Genomic DNA, 18,026 nt, shown 5'->3' with positions numbered 1-18,026 from the left:
GTGAAAAAAAAAAATTTTGATATAAATTTTATTCAGCTAGTTTCCAATGACGGAAGGAAATAAGAACTCTGAGGCTAGAAAGACTGAGACGAAGACTGAGACGACTGTCCCTCCAGCCTCTCTTGTACCAGTTCAACCTACACCACTTTCTTCGAAAGATAAGAATACACAGAGACTGGTAGTGGTCTTGTCGCAGGCATGTCTGGAAACACACAAGATCAGCACTGGCGGCGGACCTGGAAGCGATAAGTACGCCCTGCTGAACTGTGACGACCACCAGGGACTGCTTCGCAAAATGGGGAGAGACATTTCTGGTGCCAGACCGGATATCACTCACCAGTGTCTGCTAACCCTTCTTGATTCGCCAATCAACAAGGCTGGTAAGTTGCAAGTGTACATTCAGACTGCCAAGGGTGTTCTCATAGAAGTGAACCCTTCGGTGCGAATTCCAAGAACTTTCAAGCGGTTTTCAGGGCTTATGGTGCAACTTTTGCACAAGCTTTCCATCAGATCGGTCAATTCTGAGGAAAAATTACTCAAGGTGATCAAGAACCCAATCACAGACCATCTGCCAACAAAGTGCCGCAAGATTACGCTTTCGTATGATGCGCCAGTTGTGAGGGTGCAGGACTACATTAAGAAATTGGAGCCAGACGAAAGCATCTGCATTTTCGTGGGAGCCATGGCTCGCGGAAAGGATAACTTTGCAGACGAGTTCGTGGACGACAAGATCGGACTGTCGGAGTATCCGCTGTCTGCATCCGTCGCATGCAGCAAGTTCTGTCACGGTGCAGAAGATGCCTGGGGCATTTTTTGATGATGTAATCTTCGAGCGATGTTTTTTCCTGCGCGCGGGCCAGGGTAGCAGCTACGCGCCGGCCCCAAGTATAAAAAGAGAGCACTATTAATTTGCTATCTTCTTGGTCTTCTTGAAGTTATTGCTCTGTTTTTCCTTGCAAAATGCCAGTTTTCGAATCGCCTGCCGTGTATGTCCAGAGCTCCCTCACGACACTGGCTACCTACTTTATCTCTCATGCTTATTTGAGAGAGTTGTTGGACGTCCATATCACGGATGCCAACTTTCTTCCTCTTTCTGCGCCTAACAGGGCTTTCTACATTAGAAGAGACAACGACAGAAGACAAGTCCTTGTCAATGTTTTTAACGAGAAGGGTGAGAAGGTGTACATTTTCCAGAGAGAAAGTGCTTTAAATCCTACCTGGTCTCTGCGCACCCTTCCCTCGTACAGAGAGATTGCTACGATCCGCTGTGGATTTTTCCTGAAGTCGCTTGACTTCCACAACAAGCCAGGATTGCAGCACAGAGTGATCAACAGCGAGTCTGGCTTGAGCGGTAGACTTAGAACGTTCTATCTGAACGACGGGCACAAGTACGGATGGACCAGGAACTCCAAGTTTTTGGAGAAGTTCACCAACCCTGGAGGCAACGACGAGGAGGTCAGAGAGAGAGTCGCCAAGGTGAGACTCATGAGACAGAGAAAGTTCGACTACGAGTTGACATTAGACGACACGAAAGTGGACCCAGAGGTCGCCATGGCTACCGCGTTTGTGGCCATGATGACCTTCTGGGGTTTGGGTGACATCACCGAGACCGTGGGTCCTACTCTTTTGGTGAAAAAGGAGGAGGAGAGCGCACCAGCTGCTCCAGCTGTCGTGGAATCTCCAAAAGTCGACGCCGTCAGATCAGGACCAAACATCACCTTGGTCATGGACGCCGACAACGACGCGGACTTAATTATCGAAAAAGCATAGATACTTCTACAATACAGGGTCGGGGACAGGCTTCTTATCTACTATCTGCAAGTAACCCACTTGTAAATTGCATGACTTGTGTCATAATCTTGCTATCTCGGGATTTTTGTCTGCACAAGCGCGCGCGGTGCACCGCACAAATTAGTGGATTTTCGTCCGGGGTATATAAATATCGATCCGCCTAGTGCGCTTTCTCAACTGCGTTCAATCCATGTGCTCGACTGCCATTTGCCCTCTTTGCCAGAGAAAATCGTGGACGGGATGTGGCTCTCACGTCTCCGAGGTTATGAGTAACACCAACAGAGAGCTCTGGTGCACCTGCAGACACGCTGTCGAGGAGGGCGACCCACGGTTCCCTCCAAGAGCAGGCACCGGCTCTGCCCGCAAGAGCGTTTCCTCTGAAAGTTCAGGCCCCAAGGACTACTGATTCCTGCTAGCTCATCTCGTGATATGTCGTGGTTTGTAAGCTTAGTAAGAAAATATACGTTTCTGACTAATTGAGAAGGTGCGGCTCGGTGATTTATAAATACTGCTTAATATTTGCTAAACACGCTCATTAACATGCTCCCCGTGTACTTCATCTCTCATGGAGGGCCCACGTTTGCAGATAAAGGCCATGCCGGCTCAGAGGTCGGTGCCTGGGACACCGTTCGCAAGCTCGGTCCACAAATCGTGAGCTCCAGACCAGATTACGTCATATGCATATCGGCACATTGGGAGACTGCCAATGACGTTCTGGTGTCCAGCAACGAGGGCGAGAACCCCTTGGTTTACGACTTCTACAATTTTCCACGCAAATACTACGAAACCAAATTCCACACATTAGGCTCGCCCGCCTTTGCCAAAGAAATTGTCAAGACGCTCCAAGACAAGGGAATCCCAGCCGCAGTCGAGTCGCGCGGCCTGGATCATGGAGTTTGGACACCCCTCAGAGTTGCGTTCGGAAATCCGGACGTCCAAGACACCAATCGGCTAGATTTGGAAATTCCGTTGATCCAGGTATCTTTGCCTCCTTCTCCGAAAATTGTTGACAGCTACCGGCTCGGAGAAGCCCTTTATGATCTGCGTGCAAAAAACGTGGCTATTGTTTGCTCGGGAATGTCTGTGCATAACCTTCAGGACATGCGCAGGGCCTTGAGCAACTCGGACGAGCCGCTGCCCTACGTCAAACTCTTCAACTCCTGGCTCACAAACACCCTTACACAGGGCAATGGCCTCTTAGGTCTGCAGAAACTGGAGACAGATCCCCAGCTGAACCAGTTGTACCGAGCTGCGCATCCCACCCCTGAGCATTTCCTGCCCCTTGTCGTGGCTCTTGGTGCTGCGAGAGCGGGCAAGTGCGAGGTTCTTCATACGGCAGCCACCTATTCGCTAGGCTGGAATATTTATAAGTTTATTTAAGCAAGGGTCTTTTTTTCCGAGGCTGTGCAGTTTTCAACTCGTTTTAAGAGTGTAGCAGGACTAGGAAGTATATATAGTTTGCGCCAGGAAGGGTCCAAACTCATGGACACCTATCTGAGAACTGTCAACAACTCAAACTACCGGAGGCCTTTTCTCAATTTTCAGGAGAGGCTGTCGCAGGTCTGGCTAAACAAGTACACGATCGTGATGATCCTGATGCTATTCAAGCTTCTGCTTTTTCGGATCTCACTCAATACGTCTCTAGAACAGGCAAGAAAACAGACTTATAGCATTTGTTCAAATGCAGAGACCTACGCCTCTTCACTGGCCAGCGTTCCACATTATATATCCAAAAGCGCAAACGTGATGATAGCCAAGGGCTTGAGCGAAGCTAACAAGGGCTTTATGGAAATTCTTGACATGGTTTTGACCAGCTCAAAAGGGTTGATTATGTTTGCCATTGAGATGACCATCGGAACGTATGTTTGTGTGCTTACAGCAACAGTGGATGCCACCGCGGAGGTTGCTTTGAACGCTACCGAGAGCGTTATTTCACTGGCCAACGACACGGTAAAGTCGTTTGCCGAGGAACTGCAGGATGGACTGGACGGTGTTTCAAAAGTGGTCAATGCTCTGATTAAGACGTACGAGGATGTGAAGGATATTTTTGACGACGACGATGACTCGGACGTGAGCAGCAGCATGAATAAGGTCAATCTAACTATCTCGTCGCTCAAGAATTGGCAGATTCCGGGATCCATCAACACCAAGTTGGAAAGTCTGTCCAAAAGCGTTCCAGATTTTGACGACGTTATGAATTACACTGAAGGCCTTGTAAGTGAGCCGTTTGAATATATGAAGGAAAAGGTGTCGTTGCGTCTTGACCACGAGTTTGACGCCGACGAGTTGCTGGTCCCGGACAAAAAGACCATGACCTTTTGTGCTGGCTCCGGAATAGACGACTTTTACGAGGACCTTGCTGACTTGCTGCGGAAAGCATCCAATATCATATTTATTGTTCTCGTTTTCGCAGCCCTAGGATTCATTGCGTTCGAGATATTCATGGAAAAAAAGCAGTGGGACCGCATCCGAAATATTGGTACCAATTTCCACCAAATCGAGGCAACCGCAGCAACTAAGCACAAAGATGAGCTTGCAGCAGAGCTTGTCGACATGTCACGCAATCGATACAGTTTCCTAATAGGGCAAAAACTGGGGAAATTGTTTTTCGGGCCGAGTGTCACACGACTCAACACCGTGCGGTGGGTGGTTAACTACATTTCTAGTGACCGAATGTTGCCAGTATTGCTGCTTGCGCTGGCCGGAATAGCAACATTCATATTGCAGCTGATTTTGCTGGATCTGCTTTCAAGAAAAGATACCTCTGCTCTTGACTCTAGTTTCAAGTCGATAGGGTCGCAGATACGCTCCAATGTGAACGATTCTCTTGTTGAGTGGGCAAATGACACGAATCTATACATTTCCGATCAGGAGGCCTCAATTAATGATGACGTCTTGGGCTGGATACACAACAGCACGGGCTCACTCAACGCGACTCTAGGAGAGTTTGTCGACGAGATGAACGGCAAGATCTCTGACGTTTTTGGCAACACTCCGCTATACCCATATGTGAGCGGCATTGTTGGGTGCACAGTGACGCGAAAAATCCAGAAAGTCGAAAAGGCACTTTCATGGATCCACAACCACTCGCAAGTGTCGTTTCCGCGAATAGACCCTGCGGATTTCAATTTGACCGACTCTAAGGACTCTGGTTCTGTTGATCAGTATCTGGATGACACCAAATCAACGTTGGCAACAACCAGGGATAAATTGGTGGAAAAGTATAAAGCCTCGTTAAGAATCGAGCTGTACATATCTATGGTGCTGTTGGGAATATGGCTCTTATTCCTTGTGGCTGCCTTGTTTATGGCCTGGCTGCTGCCTCCAAAAAAAGACACAACAGAAAGCATCAACACGTTCGAAACCAAGCAAACTTGGCAAAACACAATGCAATCAGGATCATCGCTCGCCGTCCCCGAAAAATTGAAATTCAGAGACGTTGATCCTGAGTCACACGAGTTTTTCGCAGGCCCTGGCAATATAAATCAAACACTACAACAGCTGCTGATGAGGTTGCGCTACAATGGGAAACGGGAGTCCGCTAGCAGTCTGGACTCGTTCGAGACTGTTGTCACTTTCCAGCCAGATTATGGGCCTCGCCATCTGGGAGATTCTTCTACTTCCTTTGCAGACCCAACCATTGATACTGCGCGACGCTGGACTCCCTAATTCTGTACATTAATGCATTTGATTACAAACCGCTACTCTTTTTTCTTCTTCTTCTTCGACTCCCCATCGTCGTCCTCGCTCTTGCGCTTCTTCTCCTTCTTCTCTTTCTTCTCTTTCTTCTCTTTTTTCTCCTTCTTTTCCTTATCTTTCTTGCTCTTCTCCAGAAGCTTGTTCTCTCTCACATCCTCTTCAGGAGCGACATAGTCCTTGGCTCTCTCCTGCTCTTTCAACTCCTTCATCTCTTCCTGCTTTTCGCGCTTCTCTTGCAACTCCTTGGCCCTCTTCTCCTTCTTACCAAGGAAATACTCACCAGACTCAATTTGCAAATCGATCTTACGAGGAGTCTGCACAGGTGGGAACGGAGTATACTCTTTCTTCTCTCTGACCTTCTTAGGCTTCTTACGCGCAACATTCCGCTTCTTGAAGTTCGGTAGGAACCGCGACCAGTCCTCTTCGGCAAGCTCCGGTCTTTTGGCCAATTCTCTTTTGATCATCAGCTCTTTGATGTGGTAGATTGGATGGATATTGTGCATACAGTCTTCGATAACTCTTCTCAGCACCTTCAAACCCTTGTGTGGGCCCATCACGGCCACTGTGTTACCTTGAACAAGCATATAACACCCGGTCAGAAGCTCCAAAGCCTTAAGGGTGTTTCCGTTCGGACCAATCAGTCTCTGTCTTCTTTTGATGAACCGCTCCTTGTTGGCCACAATATTGCCAATTTTGATGATCTCGCATGCAGTATCGTCCTGCAAAATTTTAACAGCTTGCGGGAATGGAACAGACCGCGCAAGAAGCTTGATCAGGTCTCTAGCGTTCAAGATTGCAGCCGGATCGTAAGTTTTTCTTGTCGTCTTTACTGTCATCGATCCTTCAATCAGATCCAATGTGCAGGCAATGTGGTGTTTGTTAAGCGCTTTGGTCACGTCTCCCCATATCTGTCTAAGATATTCTTCTCTATATTTTGGGAACAAGGTCATGAAAGACGACTCTTCGAGGAAAGGTGATCCTGATGCGTTGTCCTCTGGCTTAAACTCCGGGATCGCCCATTTGTCGATGTCTGGCGTGTCCCAGGGCTTGTCTTTGTTGTATGTGGAAGGCATTTGTGGCGATACAAGATATGAAAAAAAATTTACAAAAAATTTACCAAAAAATAATTAAAAAAATAAAAAATACTGTGCACATATGAAAAATAAGAGCACCAGAATATCAAAGAAACGACCTAAGCGAGCGCCTTCCAAAAGGGCCCGGGCGATGGTCGAGAAGCTTAATAATGAGGTTCAAAATGTAGAGGAGATATTGAAGGGCGCAGACTTCAAAAAGGACAAGGGAGTGTTTGCCAACTTGCAGACAGACCATAAGCTCGACCAGCAAACAAAGACCGAGAAATCCAGAGAAAATGATGACCTCGAACGTCAACTGGATCTGCTCAGTGGCATCACTATCGAAGCCACGTCGCACAAGTCAGGATCCGAGTCTAAATAACGAATATTAATGTCACTGCTACGATTATGTCAGCTGAAATTTTGGGGGCCGTACAAATAAATATTTCTGTAAATTTTTCCTGCCCTATTGTTTTATATTGTCCAAATTTGTGTGTTTTTATTTACCTTTAATCTGACGAGTCACCATGACTGCGCGGATGGACCAGCTTATCCACAAACTAAGCGTGCTCACAGCCCGGTCTGAGGAGACCATGCGAGTCAATGCAGAGCTCTCTCAGGCCTTGCATTGTGTCCAGGCAGATCTGGTAGCCAATGAGAACAAGATCCAAGAATTGAGCTCCAAGATCGACTCTTCTACTGCATATTTGGAAAACTTGACGTCTCTTACGCTACGTACACAACTTTTGGAGTCCCAAACACTGCGCGACGAAGACAACGGGCTGAGTTGGAAAGCTACAGAAACCACTATCGAGAACTTACAGAGAGAATACCAGTACCTCAATGGACAGCTTGGTAAAGATTGTCATCCAGAGAGCGATGCAGACAATGACACCAGCTTTCCGAGCGAGTCCAACGAGACCTCGCTCTTTTCGGGAAATGACACTTCCGACGCTACTTCGATTTCTCTCCGGGTGACAATGAACGATGCTGATCTGGACTTCAAGCCGCATATGGGGCCAATAGAGCCAGTTCTGGACAATGCAAGCTCAAACTGGACATCGGATCAACAGTTTGTGCCCGTGAGAGGGTTCGATGCTCCCTTCTTGGACGTCATTTCTGAGGCCGACGAAAAAGAGCCACAGGGGCGCAGATCCACACATACTTTGGAGGACATTGAAATCGAGTTCAATGATTGCTCGGACCACGAGCAGATTCTGGAACTGGTCGCGAGCGACAACGAGAGCATGGCCAGCGGCACAGATATTATTGAGTGGTATCGCAGCGAGCCGCAGTGTGCCCCTATTCAGATCGGCGCAGGACGACCGGTGGTAGCCAACGAGATGACAGACATTGTGAGCGAGATGTCGTTCAGGCCGCGATCCACAGTGGACGCTTTACATACCCTGGTACAAAACAGACCGGCGCGGAAGCCGTTAACGCAAAAGAACTGGCTCGCCAACTTGATACCTAATAGCTCGCTGGTGACGAGCGAAACAGGCCGGCTGATAGGTCAGCCGGCCGCCCACGTATTTCCGCGTGAGAGTGCTCGAGGTGGGGCGCATTCCACCATGATTTTCGACAGGAAGGGCCGGATCATACGACACGGGTCTGGTCACGGGCTGGGCGACGTTCTCAGCACCAGGGTCAGCCACGGTGCACTCCGGGACGCTCTGAGAAGCAATCTGGAGGATTTCAGCAGACATTAGATTAAATAGACCTAATTGCATGGCATTTATATTCACTATGTTTTCCACTCGCCGCCCTTTACCTTGAGCTGTCGCCTGTGCAGCGTCTGCTCGATGCGAGCCTCCTTGGGCTTCAGCAGCCGTGGGGCCTTTGTCAGGAATGTAACGGCTCCGCGGCCGTCTCCAACAGGCTTGGAGCTCGTCGTCACATTGACTTCGTGCACTTTTCGTTCATTTTTGAGCGAGCTCGTCCGGAAGCTCGAGGTGATCGATTTTCTTGCGAGAATGCCTAATTCCTCATCCTCTTGCTCTTCATGGACCTCCACCCGTCGTGTTTCTGTCCGCTCAGCCAGCACAACAGAGCTTTCGCGCATCTGCTTGATTTCCTCGTACCCGTCGTCGTCTATGTATATGGCGTCCTGAGGCTTGTCCTCGTCTTCCAGGAACGAGATCATTGACCGGACCTGCTCCCTCGTGATTTTCCGCCTTTTAGGCATCACCAAAGCCTCCTCCTCTTCGTCCTCATCGCCCACATTATCTTCCTCCTCAGGATCCTCCGGCTCCTCTTCAAATTGGTAGCTGCTCTCCTCGGTCTCCATGATGGTGTCGAAAAACGCTTTGCGGTTGCTATCCTTAGCAAGCTCCTTGACGTCCTTGCTCTGCATCATCTGCTGCCGCTGCTGCTCCAGACGACGCCGATTGTAGTACTCAAGTATCTGCTGGTCCTCGTCGTCGCTCAGCTCCAGCTCGTATGCGCCGTCACGTGCGCGCCTCTTTCTGAACGCTCCAGTCTTGATATCCTTATAAATCTTCTTCACCATCTCGTCATCCGCAGCTACCTCGTTCTTCAACAGGGCTTCGCGGATCGCATCGCTGTTCACGTCGATCGCAGCGTCGTTCAGCATTTTCTCATCTTCACTGTTCTCCTCGTCAGAAATCTCGCCGTCACGGCCTCCCATTCCCTGCCACTCGTCCTCAGACTCCTCGGCCTCGTTCTCCATAATTTGGTTCAGGCCCTTGCTCCGCAGCTCCTGCTCGCGTTTCCTTCGTTTCTGCTCAGCAAGTCGCTTGGCTTCCCGAACAGCCTCTCGAACAGTCTCCGACTCGTCATCCTGAGTATCTGGCAGAAAATTCTGACTCTCAAGTATGGTTTTCGGCACGTCGGGCTCGTCGACAGGCAACGTGCCGAGCTGGAAGTTTGTAACAACGCTTTCGTCATGGCGTTCTGTAGTCTCGCTGATGCTCGTGTCCATCGTCTCGTCCGCACCGTCGCCCAGACGTCTCATCACATCCAAAGAGCTCATCCCGTCGTACTTCTTGGGTAAAGTCTGGTCAAACGCGTCAGAAAGCGACATCGGCCCAAACGTTTTTGAGCTGACTTCCTGAGTTTGCAACTCAAAGGTGATCGACGGCGACTTCGGTGGATCGGTGGGCTGTGCGACCTCGTCAGTGTCCTCGTCTGCTTCCTTTTTCTCTTTTTTCCTCATTCTCTCCTTTTCCTTCTTCTTCTTCTTCTTTTTCTTCTTCTTCGTCTCCTTCTTCTTCTACTTCCTCCTCCTCCTCCTCTGCCCCATCGTAATCCAAATCACTCTCATCGTCACTGATTTCACCCCTTAGCAGCCTCTCCTTCTCGCGCTTCCGACGCTCAGCGGCACTCCGTTCGCGCTCCCTCAGCCGCTTGTTACGCTCAATCTCGTTCTGCATCATCTTCATGATCTCGTCCTCCTTATCCTCCATCACGACTTCCACATGTTTTCGGCCCAGTGCCTGCATCTGACGCCGTTTTTCCTCCTTGATCAGGTTCTTCAGCGTGACCGGCGGAGGACGCTCTTTCTTGGAAAGTTTGCGACGGACCTCAAAAACACTCTTCTTGGATGCGCCAAACTTGATCTGCGCAAGATCGTCGTCGGAGTCGGATTCTAGTTCCACCATTTCTCCCTTCTGCAGTTCGGCCACCTCGGTCGGAATATCAGCCTTGGGCGACGTCTGGGGAGTGTCCCTGGCTGCTTGGGAGAAAGTGTCTTCGTCTGAGTCCATGAATTCTTCAACCAGCTTTTTCGGATCGAATTTTGACGCGTTCTGTTTCTTTACCGTAAAGGTAGATTTTTTAATCAGCTCGTTCTGCTTGACCACCTCAACGAGTGGATTGATGGGCTTTTTCCGCTCTTCGCGCACTGCAACAGGCACAGACATCGCCTTCTGCTGTTCCTCAAGCTCTCTTCGGCGCCGCTTCTCGTTGATACGGGCCTGGATCTTGTCCTGTACACTTAGTTTGTCGTAGTCTGGTATTGCAGCAATGATGTCGTCTTCAGGGTTGATCTGACGGTCAGGAACAAATTCCTGTGTCTCTTCGGGGTCCTCAGCGTCATCACTTTCAGCACGCAATATTTCATCCACCTGCTGCGTGGTGGGGACCTCGGTAATGGGCTTTTCAAATATGAGAGTATGCTGTGTTTTTTCGCGTTCCTCGGGCTCGCTTTCTGGCGCAACCTCATCTTCGCTGTCATTAACTTGCTCCGTCGACTCTTCCTTTTCACCATTCAGTCGCTTCATGACCGCCCCAATAAACCCCGAGTCAATACCCAGTAGCCCAAAACTGCTGGTCTTCTCTTGCTCGATCACTTGCGTGGACTGAGAAACTTCCTGGGTGGCATCTTGAAATATACTGAACTGCGTGAAGTCAGTCTCCTTGCTTGAGGCCTTGAAAGTCCTGCGCACAGCGGGCAGGTCGCTCAATTCGTCAAGGAGATCCATAACGCGACGCGCTTTTTATAACGAGGGTAAAAAAATAATAGTTCACTTGACGGGAAAAAAAACGTAGCTGTCGATGGTCGACAAAGGTGTCGCCTATCTTTGTCTGCGTTATTTTCTCCTCTCGCCAAGCAGCAGATCGGTGTTGCAACATATGCCCAGCACATGGAACAAATCACAGCATTGGCGTTGTATAGAGGTTATTATCTTCCGGATCGCTGTCTCATAATTATAACTTTGCATCCTGTTAATCAACCACCCATGAGTATTTCTGAACATTTCGTTGGGCCATTTTCTTGCACGTGCGAAAATTCGGTGCATTTAATAAGTATAGATACGCATAATAAATACCAGAAACTTCCTTAGAAAATCAGAGCCAAAATTTCTCCATGACATATTTAGCAGATCTTCCAAGAGTCCTTAGAAAGGAGATTACCTTGGGAAGAAAGCAGTCCGACCTAGACGAGGATATTATCCAGCCTTCGGTGTCCCCGGGCAAGGTGGCATACATACCCGAGGAAGCCCTAAAACCGTCAGAGGAAACCAAATCTTACTGGCCGATTTTTACTGCCGGTGCTGGACTTTTTTCTGATGGTTATGTGAACAACTCGGTGGGTACAGCCACCACCTGTCTAAAGAGAATCTACGGTACTGAAGCATTTACCAAATCAGACGCCATGAACAACGTCTCCTCCATCGCATTTGTGGGAACAGTCGTTGGTCAGTTATCTTTTGGAGTCTTTTCTGATTACGTCAGTAGAAAAGCCGGTATGCTTATCTCTTCTGCAGGCCTTATTTTTTTCGCAATTCTGTCCGCCGGATCGTGGGGTGTCGGAACAGAAGCCAAGTATGGTGGAAACCCAGGAGGTCTCTTTTCGGCCCTGACTTGTTATAGATTTTTCCTTGGTATTTTCATCGGTGCGGAGTACCCAACGGGATCTGCAGCTTGTGCCGAGGCTTCGGCTCTCTTGCCAGCAGGACACAGAAACAGATGGTTTGCCTGGTTCACAAACTTCATGATCGACTTTGGCTACGTTGTGTCTGCTTTCGTGCCGATGGTCTGCTTGTGGATTTTTAAGCCGGACAACCTGCAGCCCGTTTGGAGAATTACGCTTGGCCTTGGTGCTATTCCTCCTCTGTCTCTGTTTTTCCTTAGATTGAAGTTCAAAGAGAACCAGCAGTTCCAGAAAACGAATTTCAAACATGTTCGGGTTCCTTGGTTCCTTGTTCTCAAGTACTACTGGTTCAGACTTTTGATTGTCATGGTGATCTGGTGGATCTACGATTTCTCGGCATATGCGTTCGGAATTTATTCCTCAACAATTTTTGATCTAATTATCCCAGACGGTGATCTTTACAAGACTTTTGGCTGGAACGTGGTGTTCAACTTGTTTTACATGCCAGGCGCCTTTCTGGGTGCCATTGTGGCCGATTACCTCGGCCCAAGACTCACGCTAGTCATTGGTGTTTTCTGCCAAGCTATCATTGGTTTTGCCATGGCAGGCTCTTTGAGCACCCTGAAAGAACACATTGCCGGCTTTGTTGTGGTGTACGGTATATTTATGACTTTTGGAGAATTTGGTCCAGGTGATCAGATTGGTTTGCTGGCCTCCAAAACGTGTGCTACTCCTGTGCGTGGAGTCTACTATTCTATCGCTGCTGCATTCGGAAAAATTGGTGCTTTCTGCGGTACCTGGGCTTTCCCAAGTTTCCAGGCTAACTACAGTGGAGACATGGGACTCAAGGCTCCCTTCTATCTGGCATCTGCGCTTGCCATTGTTGCTGGGCTTTTAGCTCTTTTCCTGCTTCCACCTGTTGACCAAGAAGCCATGCAAAGAGAAGATGTCAATTTCCTTAGATATCTTCAGGAAAACGGCTTTGATATTACTCAGCTTGGTGGAGGCCAGCTTGGTGAGGTCATCAAGAGCTTTGAGACTGTGCATGAAGAGATCGACAGTCCGAAGGTGTCTGAGTAATCTCGGAGTGTAATTAATTAAGCAATACGTATCGACCGAATGAATATTTTAATAGTAAGAATCCTCAGGCCTCAACTGTTGAACACCAAATCTTTCGATAAGTCCCGGATGGAACACGGTCATGATGAGTGCTGTGACAGCAGCCATGAGCGAGTCCAGAATTCCCACGTATATTGGATGCGTGAACAGCTTGCCAGTAGGTCCTTCTGCCTGAAGAGCTACACGGTAGCAGCAGCGCACCACCATGAGAACCATACCCAGCGTGATGGCCGCTGGAAAACTGTTGTAATATAAAGTTTGGCGCGCTGGACAGAAGTCTCTGTGAGTTCTTCTCCAGGAGAAAAGCCAGTTGGCTAGAAAAGCGATCAGAAGGGCCAATTGAATAACAGTTCCTGCAATAGCCAGATCTTTTCCAGTCTGGTAGTTGGAGCCCCCATTTGGCTCAATTGACACTCCTGCCGAGTATAAGGCAATGGAGGCAACATTGATGGCGAGCACTACTCTCAGAAGTCTCGGAGGCGCTCTGACAAGATCGGTAGCACGTTGTTTCAGCATGCCTGCCGCAGCAATGTAAAGCCCTGCTATCATTAGGGAAGCTCCCGCGTTGAGGCCGACAGAGTCCATGATAATTGCCGTGGTCTTGTTGTTTGACTTGGATATCATGATACGGCCAATGTAGCCGACAATCTCGCCGGCCATTGCAAGGCACCATACATACCCAAAGTGGACCTGACGAGTGTAGGAGAGCAAAAACAGGTGTGCTGCCAGAAGGAGCCCAAAATAAGCTGTAAGGAAGCAGTTTGAGCCGAAATTAATATTTTCAATCAGGTAGGCGTAACCCGAGGACATTGAGAAGAGAATGAGCGTCCATCATGGGCTCCTTGTGTTTAAATAGGAGGTGAAGCTTGAGTAGAGCTGACGAGTTTTCTGAAAAATTAAACAATAGCGCGCAGTATATTTACGCCGCACCATTGAAAACAATAGATCTTAGGTGCCTGGTAGGGCTTGAGAGGCTTGGCAAGATGTGAGACGCTGACGCAAGTACCAAGATTATTTCCGGAATAAGGTTATTCATCGCTATACACGGCTATCACTCCATCTCGTACACCTTCTGATCATCCTTTTTGTTTCTTCCGATCACAGCCTTGAGGCTGTGGTCGACTACAACGACCACACCTCTACCGTAAGCGGTTCCTGGATGCAGGACAGACAGCAGGATAAACGCCAGCGTCATCATTGCTGACTCTAGCGGGAAGAAGTATGCTTCATGGGTGGCAAGCTTGCTGTCGAAGCCATCAAATAGCTCAGCAATTCTGTAGATGGATCTGACATAGATAAAAATCACTGCTGCGCTCACTGCATACGGAAAAAGTTTGAAAGCTTTCCGGGCCCGAATCCCGCTATATTTAGGCTCAAGCCCGCTCTCTCCATGTTTGCGGAGCTCGCGACTCCACCGAAACAGAAAAGCGTACCAGCACACTTGGAAGAAGGTCATTGAGACCACCTGGAACACCAAGCCCGCAACCAACAAAGCCTTGCCTTGTTTCCAGTTCCTAGAGTCGTTGGCAACGGTGACTCCACCGCCTGCAGCCTGCAGAAGAATAGAAATAATGTCTGACCCAATAAAAACATAGGTGTACTGGCTGGGTTTGAACAGAGACAGAGCAGGGTTCACGATGATGGTAATTTGAGCCAGCAAATAGTAGATCCCGGCCATGATGAAACAAGGGGCAATGGTGAGCCCGGTCAACTGCATCACGTAGAGACTGAAAGAGGTCATGTTGGCGTGCAGTAGAGCTCTGGCAAGGTATCCAAGTAACTCCAGAATGAGACCACAAGACCACGAAATGCCAAACCACCGTTGTTTGGTGTAAAATCCGTAGAACAAGTGGAAGCCCAGAAAGATACACATGAGCAGGAAGAACACGCCGTTTCCAGGGATAGAAGGTTTTCTACCTGTAAAGTATTGAGAGTCCAGTATGATAGACTCGATAGATGCGGTTGCAGATAGGGCCTGCGAGCTGGCAGAAGAGCGCACAGAGTCGTCAGTAGCGGTGGCCATGACGGCCAAGTTAGAGTAGTAGACCAGTTCTGCGCTGACTCTTCCCAGAGTTCTGATCGCGTCCTTGTCGTAAGAGTTGGAAGCGTACGCTGCCTGAGCGGAAACTAGCGCGGTTTCGAGAGAGCCGTGGATCGAGGTGAGCTGGCTGTAGCCCAGGGTGTTGGAGAGAGTGGAAGACATGGTTGTCAAGTAAACAGAGGTGCAGATTATATAGGAAAGAGAAGCCAAGCCTTAGATAAATTAAAAATACGTGCATTATCGTCCATAAATAGATATGCGCAGGGTCTACGGACAAACAATGAAGTTACGGGTGGCTGTAAATACTACAACAAAGCAATCGGGCATCTTCAAGCAGGGAAGTCCGCTTAGTAGAAAAGCGTCTAAGCTTGTGTGAGACGGCTATATAATCAGGCCCGCGGCCCCTCGTCTTTTGGAGAAAATTTTTCTACCACCTTCAGCATGTGTATGCTCCAAGAGACGGAGAATATTATCGGCTCCGCCCCTTTTGTTGTGTTTTGGGTAGATTTGTGCGATTGCGGACATATAGTTCGGGATGATTACCGTTTTGAGCTGCTCATGCGAACTCTTCCGTTGACCGATCAAGCAAAGATCCTTCGCAAGAGAAGCTCGTCAGACAAGATCGCGTCATTGATCGGGGCTTTGCTGGTGCGCTACGTATTGCTAGAGAAAAACTTGTCGGCCAAAAAATGGCACTCGCTCGCTTTTCAGACAGGAGACCTCGGCAAGCCGTACGTTGAAAACTCAAAATTCAAGTTTAATCATTCCGACGAAAAACATATAGTGGCTGTGGCGATCGATTTTCAGGGTGTTTCAGAAATTGGGATTGATCTCGCGAACCCCGAGGACGTCGGCGACTCGCGCGAGTTTTTGATTCATTTTCGACCGATCTTCTCGGACTTGGAACTAGAACAGATCGACGCGACGATAAGCGATCTTCCTCCAGGGTCCCAACAACAGCATCTCTCGCTCTATTGGGCTCTCAAAGAAAGCTACTCCAAGTTCAAAGGGGTCGGCCTGCACGGCAATCTGCAGAAATACGAGTTCCTGAACGTCTCCCCGCCAACACCCGTGCCGCAGCAAATTTCCGTCGCAGACCAGCACGCAGTCTACAAATTGCTGCCCCATAATACAATCTGCAGCGTGGTGTCCTCTCGCACTAGCGTCCCGGACTTTGTAAGGGTCGACGGAGCCGATATGATTGATTACGTAACGAATATGCACTAGATCGCCCCACGATTTTCCTAACATTATGCATTTAAATTCTGAGCCAATTCTGCCACGATTTTAGCATTGCTGGATTGCTGAGTATCCTTTCCCAACGCAATATAAAATGCTCAGAAATCTCTTCCGCCCTGCACAGGCTAATTTGTTTGGATACGGATTAAGAAGAATGTCTACTATCAAAGTTGGTGATCAATTGCCTCCAGCAACTTTGTACGAAAAAGGCCCCGATGACAAGGTCGACATTTTGAAGGAATTGAAGGGCAAGCAGGCCCTTATTGTCGGTGTTCCCGGCGCCTTCTCGGGCCCTTGCTCGGAGGTCCACATTCCTGGTTATCTCAACAAGCTGCCGGACTTTATCTCCAAGGGTTACAGAGATCTCGTGGTGATCAGTGTCAACGACCCATTTGTGGTGAGTGCCTGGCGCAGCAGCTTCGGTCTGAAGCCTGAGTCGCCAAACGTCTCCTTCTTTGCGGACTCGAAGGCAGAGTTTGTCAAAGCATTGGGCCTGGATTTTGACGCCACTGAGGTTTTCGGTAACGTTCGTTCAAAACGGTTCTGTTTGGCCGTTGACGACAACAAAGTGGTTGCCGAATTTGTGGAACCTGAAAACACCCCGGTTGATGTTACTGCCGCCGACAAGGTGTTCAAACAGCTTCCTGGTCTCGAATAAGAAGGTACATAGTGTTTTTATTACATATCCGATTTGGTTGAGTCTGTCGAGATAGTAGAGTCGTCGTCCTGGGTTTCGCTCGTGTCGTCCGGAGTCGGGTCGCGAACAACTATCTTTCGCTTACGTTTGCGTGGTGACACTTGCTCAATCTCTTGCTGGTATCTGTCTTTATGCTCTTCGTTGTAATCAAACTTCACTGGAGCGTCGGGTCGCTGCCAATTGATAAGATTCTCCTTTTTAATGCTTTCGAACGGCTCAAATTCAGGTACCCCGTTTTGCTCTCGCAACAACCTTTTTTTCTCATTGAACATCGGAATCACGACCTTCTCGATCTGATCCTGGACGCGTTGGCTAGCCGTAGCGTGGTGCTCATTGATTTTTTGGCACTCGTCAAAATCTCGTTGCAGCTGCTCGTTTTTTAGCATCAGCTGTCTTATTCGTCGCCTGAGCGCCAGTTCCTGTTCGTATTTGATGGCTATGTCGTCTCCGAGATTAAACAAATCACCATCCACGATATCACACTCTATCTCAAATAATATTCGACTGGGCACCCCTCGAAAGTCTTTGGTAACTGCAAATTTTCTGCTCTTCTCTGTGTCTAGCACCTTAAATTCGTAGTCAAGATCAAACTCGCCTCGCAAAAACACTTCCTTGAGCCATTGCAGCCAAACCGTCTTTTCCAGACCCTGTAGAATTCCTGACGGCTCGCTGCTACTGCTATCAAAATTTCCCCGATATGTCTCTTGCCCGTCATTGCACACAAAGGTAACCGTAAACTGCAATGAGTCCAACTTATCTGCCTTATCAAAAGTCTCTCCGCTTAGGAAACGTAATGCAGCATCTTCAGTCGATTCCAGAATCGCATCTGTCTCCATATCCGATTCAATCAGGGTATAGCATTTTTGGCCGGCGTAGTCGGCAAAAAGAGTCCGCGAGCTCATCCGTAACTAGCTCTGGTACTTCCCTTTTTAGCTGAAAGCCTTGTATCTCAATGGTGACCTTTAATTGCAATTTGATCTATTTAGCTCTTTGAACAATTTATTCTGTGAAACCTTATTACACCAGTATTTT

The 18,026-nt window shown here is 48.6% G+C and overlaps 15 protein-coding genes across 15 annotated transcripts; 9 read left to right on the top strand and 6 right to left on the bottom strand.

Moving 5' to 3' along the window:
- Positions 1-46: 46 nt before the first annotated feature.
- HPODL_00411 (Ribosomal RNA small subunit methyltransferase NEP1) lies at positions 47-817 on the top strand (the record flags this gene model as incomplete). Its single annotated transcript, XM_014080358.1, has 1 exon — positions 47-817. One exon carries the CDS (start codon positions 47-49, stop codon positions 815-817), a length of 771 nt encoding a protein of 256 aa, XP_013935833.1.
- Positions 818-960: 143 nt separating this feature from the next.
- HPODL_00410 (uncharacterized protein) lies at positions 961-1,770 on the top strand (the record flags this gene model as incomplete). Its single annotated transcript, XM_014080357.1, has 1 exon — positions 961-1,770. The coding sequence occupies one exon, from the start codon at positions 961-963 to the stop codon at positions 1,768-1,770; it is 810 nt and encodes a 269-aa protein (XP_013935832.1).
- Positions 1,771-2,331: 561 nt separating this feature from the next.
- On the top strand, positions 2,332-3,171 carry HPODL_00409 (4,5-DOPA dioxygenase extradiol-like protein; the record flags this gene model as incomplete). The annotated part of the gene is made up of 1 exon (XM_014080356.1): positions 2,332-3,171. One exon carries the CDS (start codon positions 2,332-2,334, stop codon positions 3,169-3,171), a length of 840 nt encoding a protein of 279 aa, XP_013935831.1.
- Positions 3,172-3,273: 102 nt separating this feature from the next.
- HPODL_00408 (Plasma membrane fusion protein PRM1) lies at positions 3,274-5,460 on the top strand (the record flags this gene model as incomplete). Its single annotated transcript, XM_014080355.1, has 1 exon — positions 3,274-5,460. The coding sequence occupies one exon, from the start codon at positions 3,274-3,276 to the stop codon at positions 5,458-5,460; it is 2,187 nt and encodes a 728-aa protein (XP_013935830.1).
- A 32-nt stretch (positions 5,461-5,492) lies between these two features.
- On the bottom strand, positions 5,493-6,563 carry HPODL_00407 (KRR1 small subunit processome component; the record flags this gene model as incomplete). The annotated part of the gene is made up of 1 exon (XM_014080354.1): positions 5,493-6,563. One exon carries the CDS (start codon positions 6,561-6,563, stop codon positions 5,493-5,495), a length of 1,071 nt encoding a protein of 356 aa, XP_013935829.1.
- An 82-nt stretch (positions 6,564-6,645) lies between these two features.
- On the top strand, positions 6,646-6,945 carry HPODL_00406 (putative secreted protein; the record flags this gene model as incomplete). Its single annotated transcript, XM_014080353.1, has 1 exon — positions 6,646-6,945. One exon carries the CDS (start codon positions 6,646-6,648, stop codon positions 6,943-6,945), a length of 300 nt encoding a protein of 99 aa, XP_013935828.1.
- A 145-nt stretch (positions 6,946-7,090) lies between these two features.
- On the top strand, positions 7,091-8,272 carry HPODL_00405 (uncharacterized protein; the record flags this gene model as incomplete). Its single annotated transcript, XM_014080352.1, has 1 exon — positions 7,091-8,272. The coding sequence occupies one exon, from the start codon at positions 7,091-7,093 to the stop codon at positions 8,270-8,272; it is 1,182 nt and encodes a 393-aa protein (XP_013935827.1).
- A 35-nt stretch (positions 8,273-8,307) lies between these two features.
- On the bottom strand, positions 8,308-9,606 carry HPODL_00404 (Mediator of replication checkpoint protein 1; the record flags this gene model as incomplete). Its single annotated transcript, XM_014080351.1, has 1 exon — positions 8,308-9,606. The coding sequence occupies one exon, from the start codon at positions 9,604-9,606 to the stop codon at positions 8,308-8,310; it is 1,299 nt and encodes a 432-aa protein (XP_013935826.1).
- A 91-nt stretch (positions 9,607-9,697) lies between these two features.
- HPODL_00403 (uncharacterized protein) lies at positions 9,698-11,005 on the bottom strand (the record flags this gene model as incomplete). Its single annotated transcript, XM_014080350.1, has 1 exon — positions 9,698-11,005. The coding sequence occupies one exon, from the start codon at positions 11,003-11,005 to the stop codon at positions 9,698-9,700; it is 1,308 nt and encodes a 435-aa protein (XP_013935825.1).
- Positions 11,006-11,391: 386 nt separating this feature from the next.
- On the top strand, positions 11,392-12,978 carry HPODL_00402 (metabolite transport protein; the record flags this gene model as incomplete). The annotated part of the gene is made up of 1 exon (XM_014080349.1): positions 11,392-12,978. The coding sequence occupies one exon, from the start codon at positions 11,392-11,394 to the stop codon at positions 12,976-12,978; it is 1,587 nt and encodes a 528-aa protein (XP_013935824.1).
- Positions 12,979-13,026: 48 nt separating this feature from the next.
- Positions 13,027-13,827, bottom strand: HPODL_00401 (Conserved hypothetical membrane protein; the record flags this gene model as incomplete). Its single annotated transcript, XM_014080348.1, has 1 exon — positions 13,027-13,827. One exon carries the CDS (start codon positions 13,825-13,827, stop codon positions 13,027-13,029), a length of 801 nt encoding a protein of 266 aa, XP_013935823.1.
- A 241-nt stretch (positions 13,828-14,068) lies between these two features.
- Positions 14,069-15,220, bottom strand: HPODL_00400 (uncharacterized protein; the record flags this gene model as incomplete). Its single annotated transcript, XM_014080347.1, has 1 exon — positions 14,069-15,220. The coding sequence occupies one exon, from the start codon at positions 15,218-15,220 to the stop codon at positions 14,069-14,071; it is 1,152 nt and encodes a 383-aa protein (XP_013935822.1).
- A 279-nt stretch (positions 15,221-15,499) lies between these two features.
- HPODL_00399 (L-aminoadipate-semialdehyde dehydrogenase-phosphopantetheinyl transferase) lies at positions 15,500-16,285 on the top strand (the record flags this gene model as incomplete). The annotated part of the gene is made up of 1 exon (XM_014080346.1): positions 15,500-16,285. One exon carries the CDS (start codon positions 15,500-15,502, stop codon positions 16,283-16,285), a length of 786 nt encoding a protein of 261 aa, XP_013935821.1.
- A 106-nt stretch (positions 16,286-16,391) lies between these two features.
- HPODL_00398 (AHP1 Thiol-specific peroxiredoxin) lies at positions 16,392-16,955 on the top strand (the record flags this gene model as incomplete). Its single annotated transcript, XM_014080345.1, has 1 exon — positions 16,392-16,955. One exon carries the CDS (start codon positions 16,392-16,394, stop codon positions 16,953-16,955), a length of 564 nt encoding a protein of 187 aa, XP_013935820.1.
- Positions 16,956-16,975: 20 nt separating this feature from the next.
- On the bottom strand, positions 16,976-17,896 carry HPODL_00397 (uncharacterized protein; the record flags this gene model as incomplete). Its single annotated transcript, XM_014080344.1, has 1 exon — positions 16,976-17,896. The coding sequence occupies one exon, from the start codon at positions 17,894-17,896 to the stop codon at positions 16,976-16,978; it is 921 nt and encodes a 306-aa protein (XP_013935819.1).
- Between the last annotated feature and the right edge of the window lie 130 nt (positions 17,897-18,026).

This window comes from Ogataea parapolymorpha, chromosome III (genome assembly GCF_000187245.1).
Source record: "Ogataea parapolymorpha DL-1 chromosome III, whole genome shotgun sequence".
Taxonomy (NCBI): Eukaryota; Fungi; Ascomycota; class Pichiomycetes; order Pichiales; family Pichiaceae; genus Ogataea; species Ogataea parapolymorpha.
Note: the sequence above shows the minus strand (reverse complement) of the source record. Positions and strands in the feature narration are given on the sequence as shown.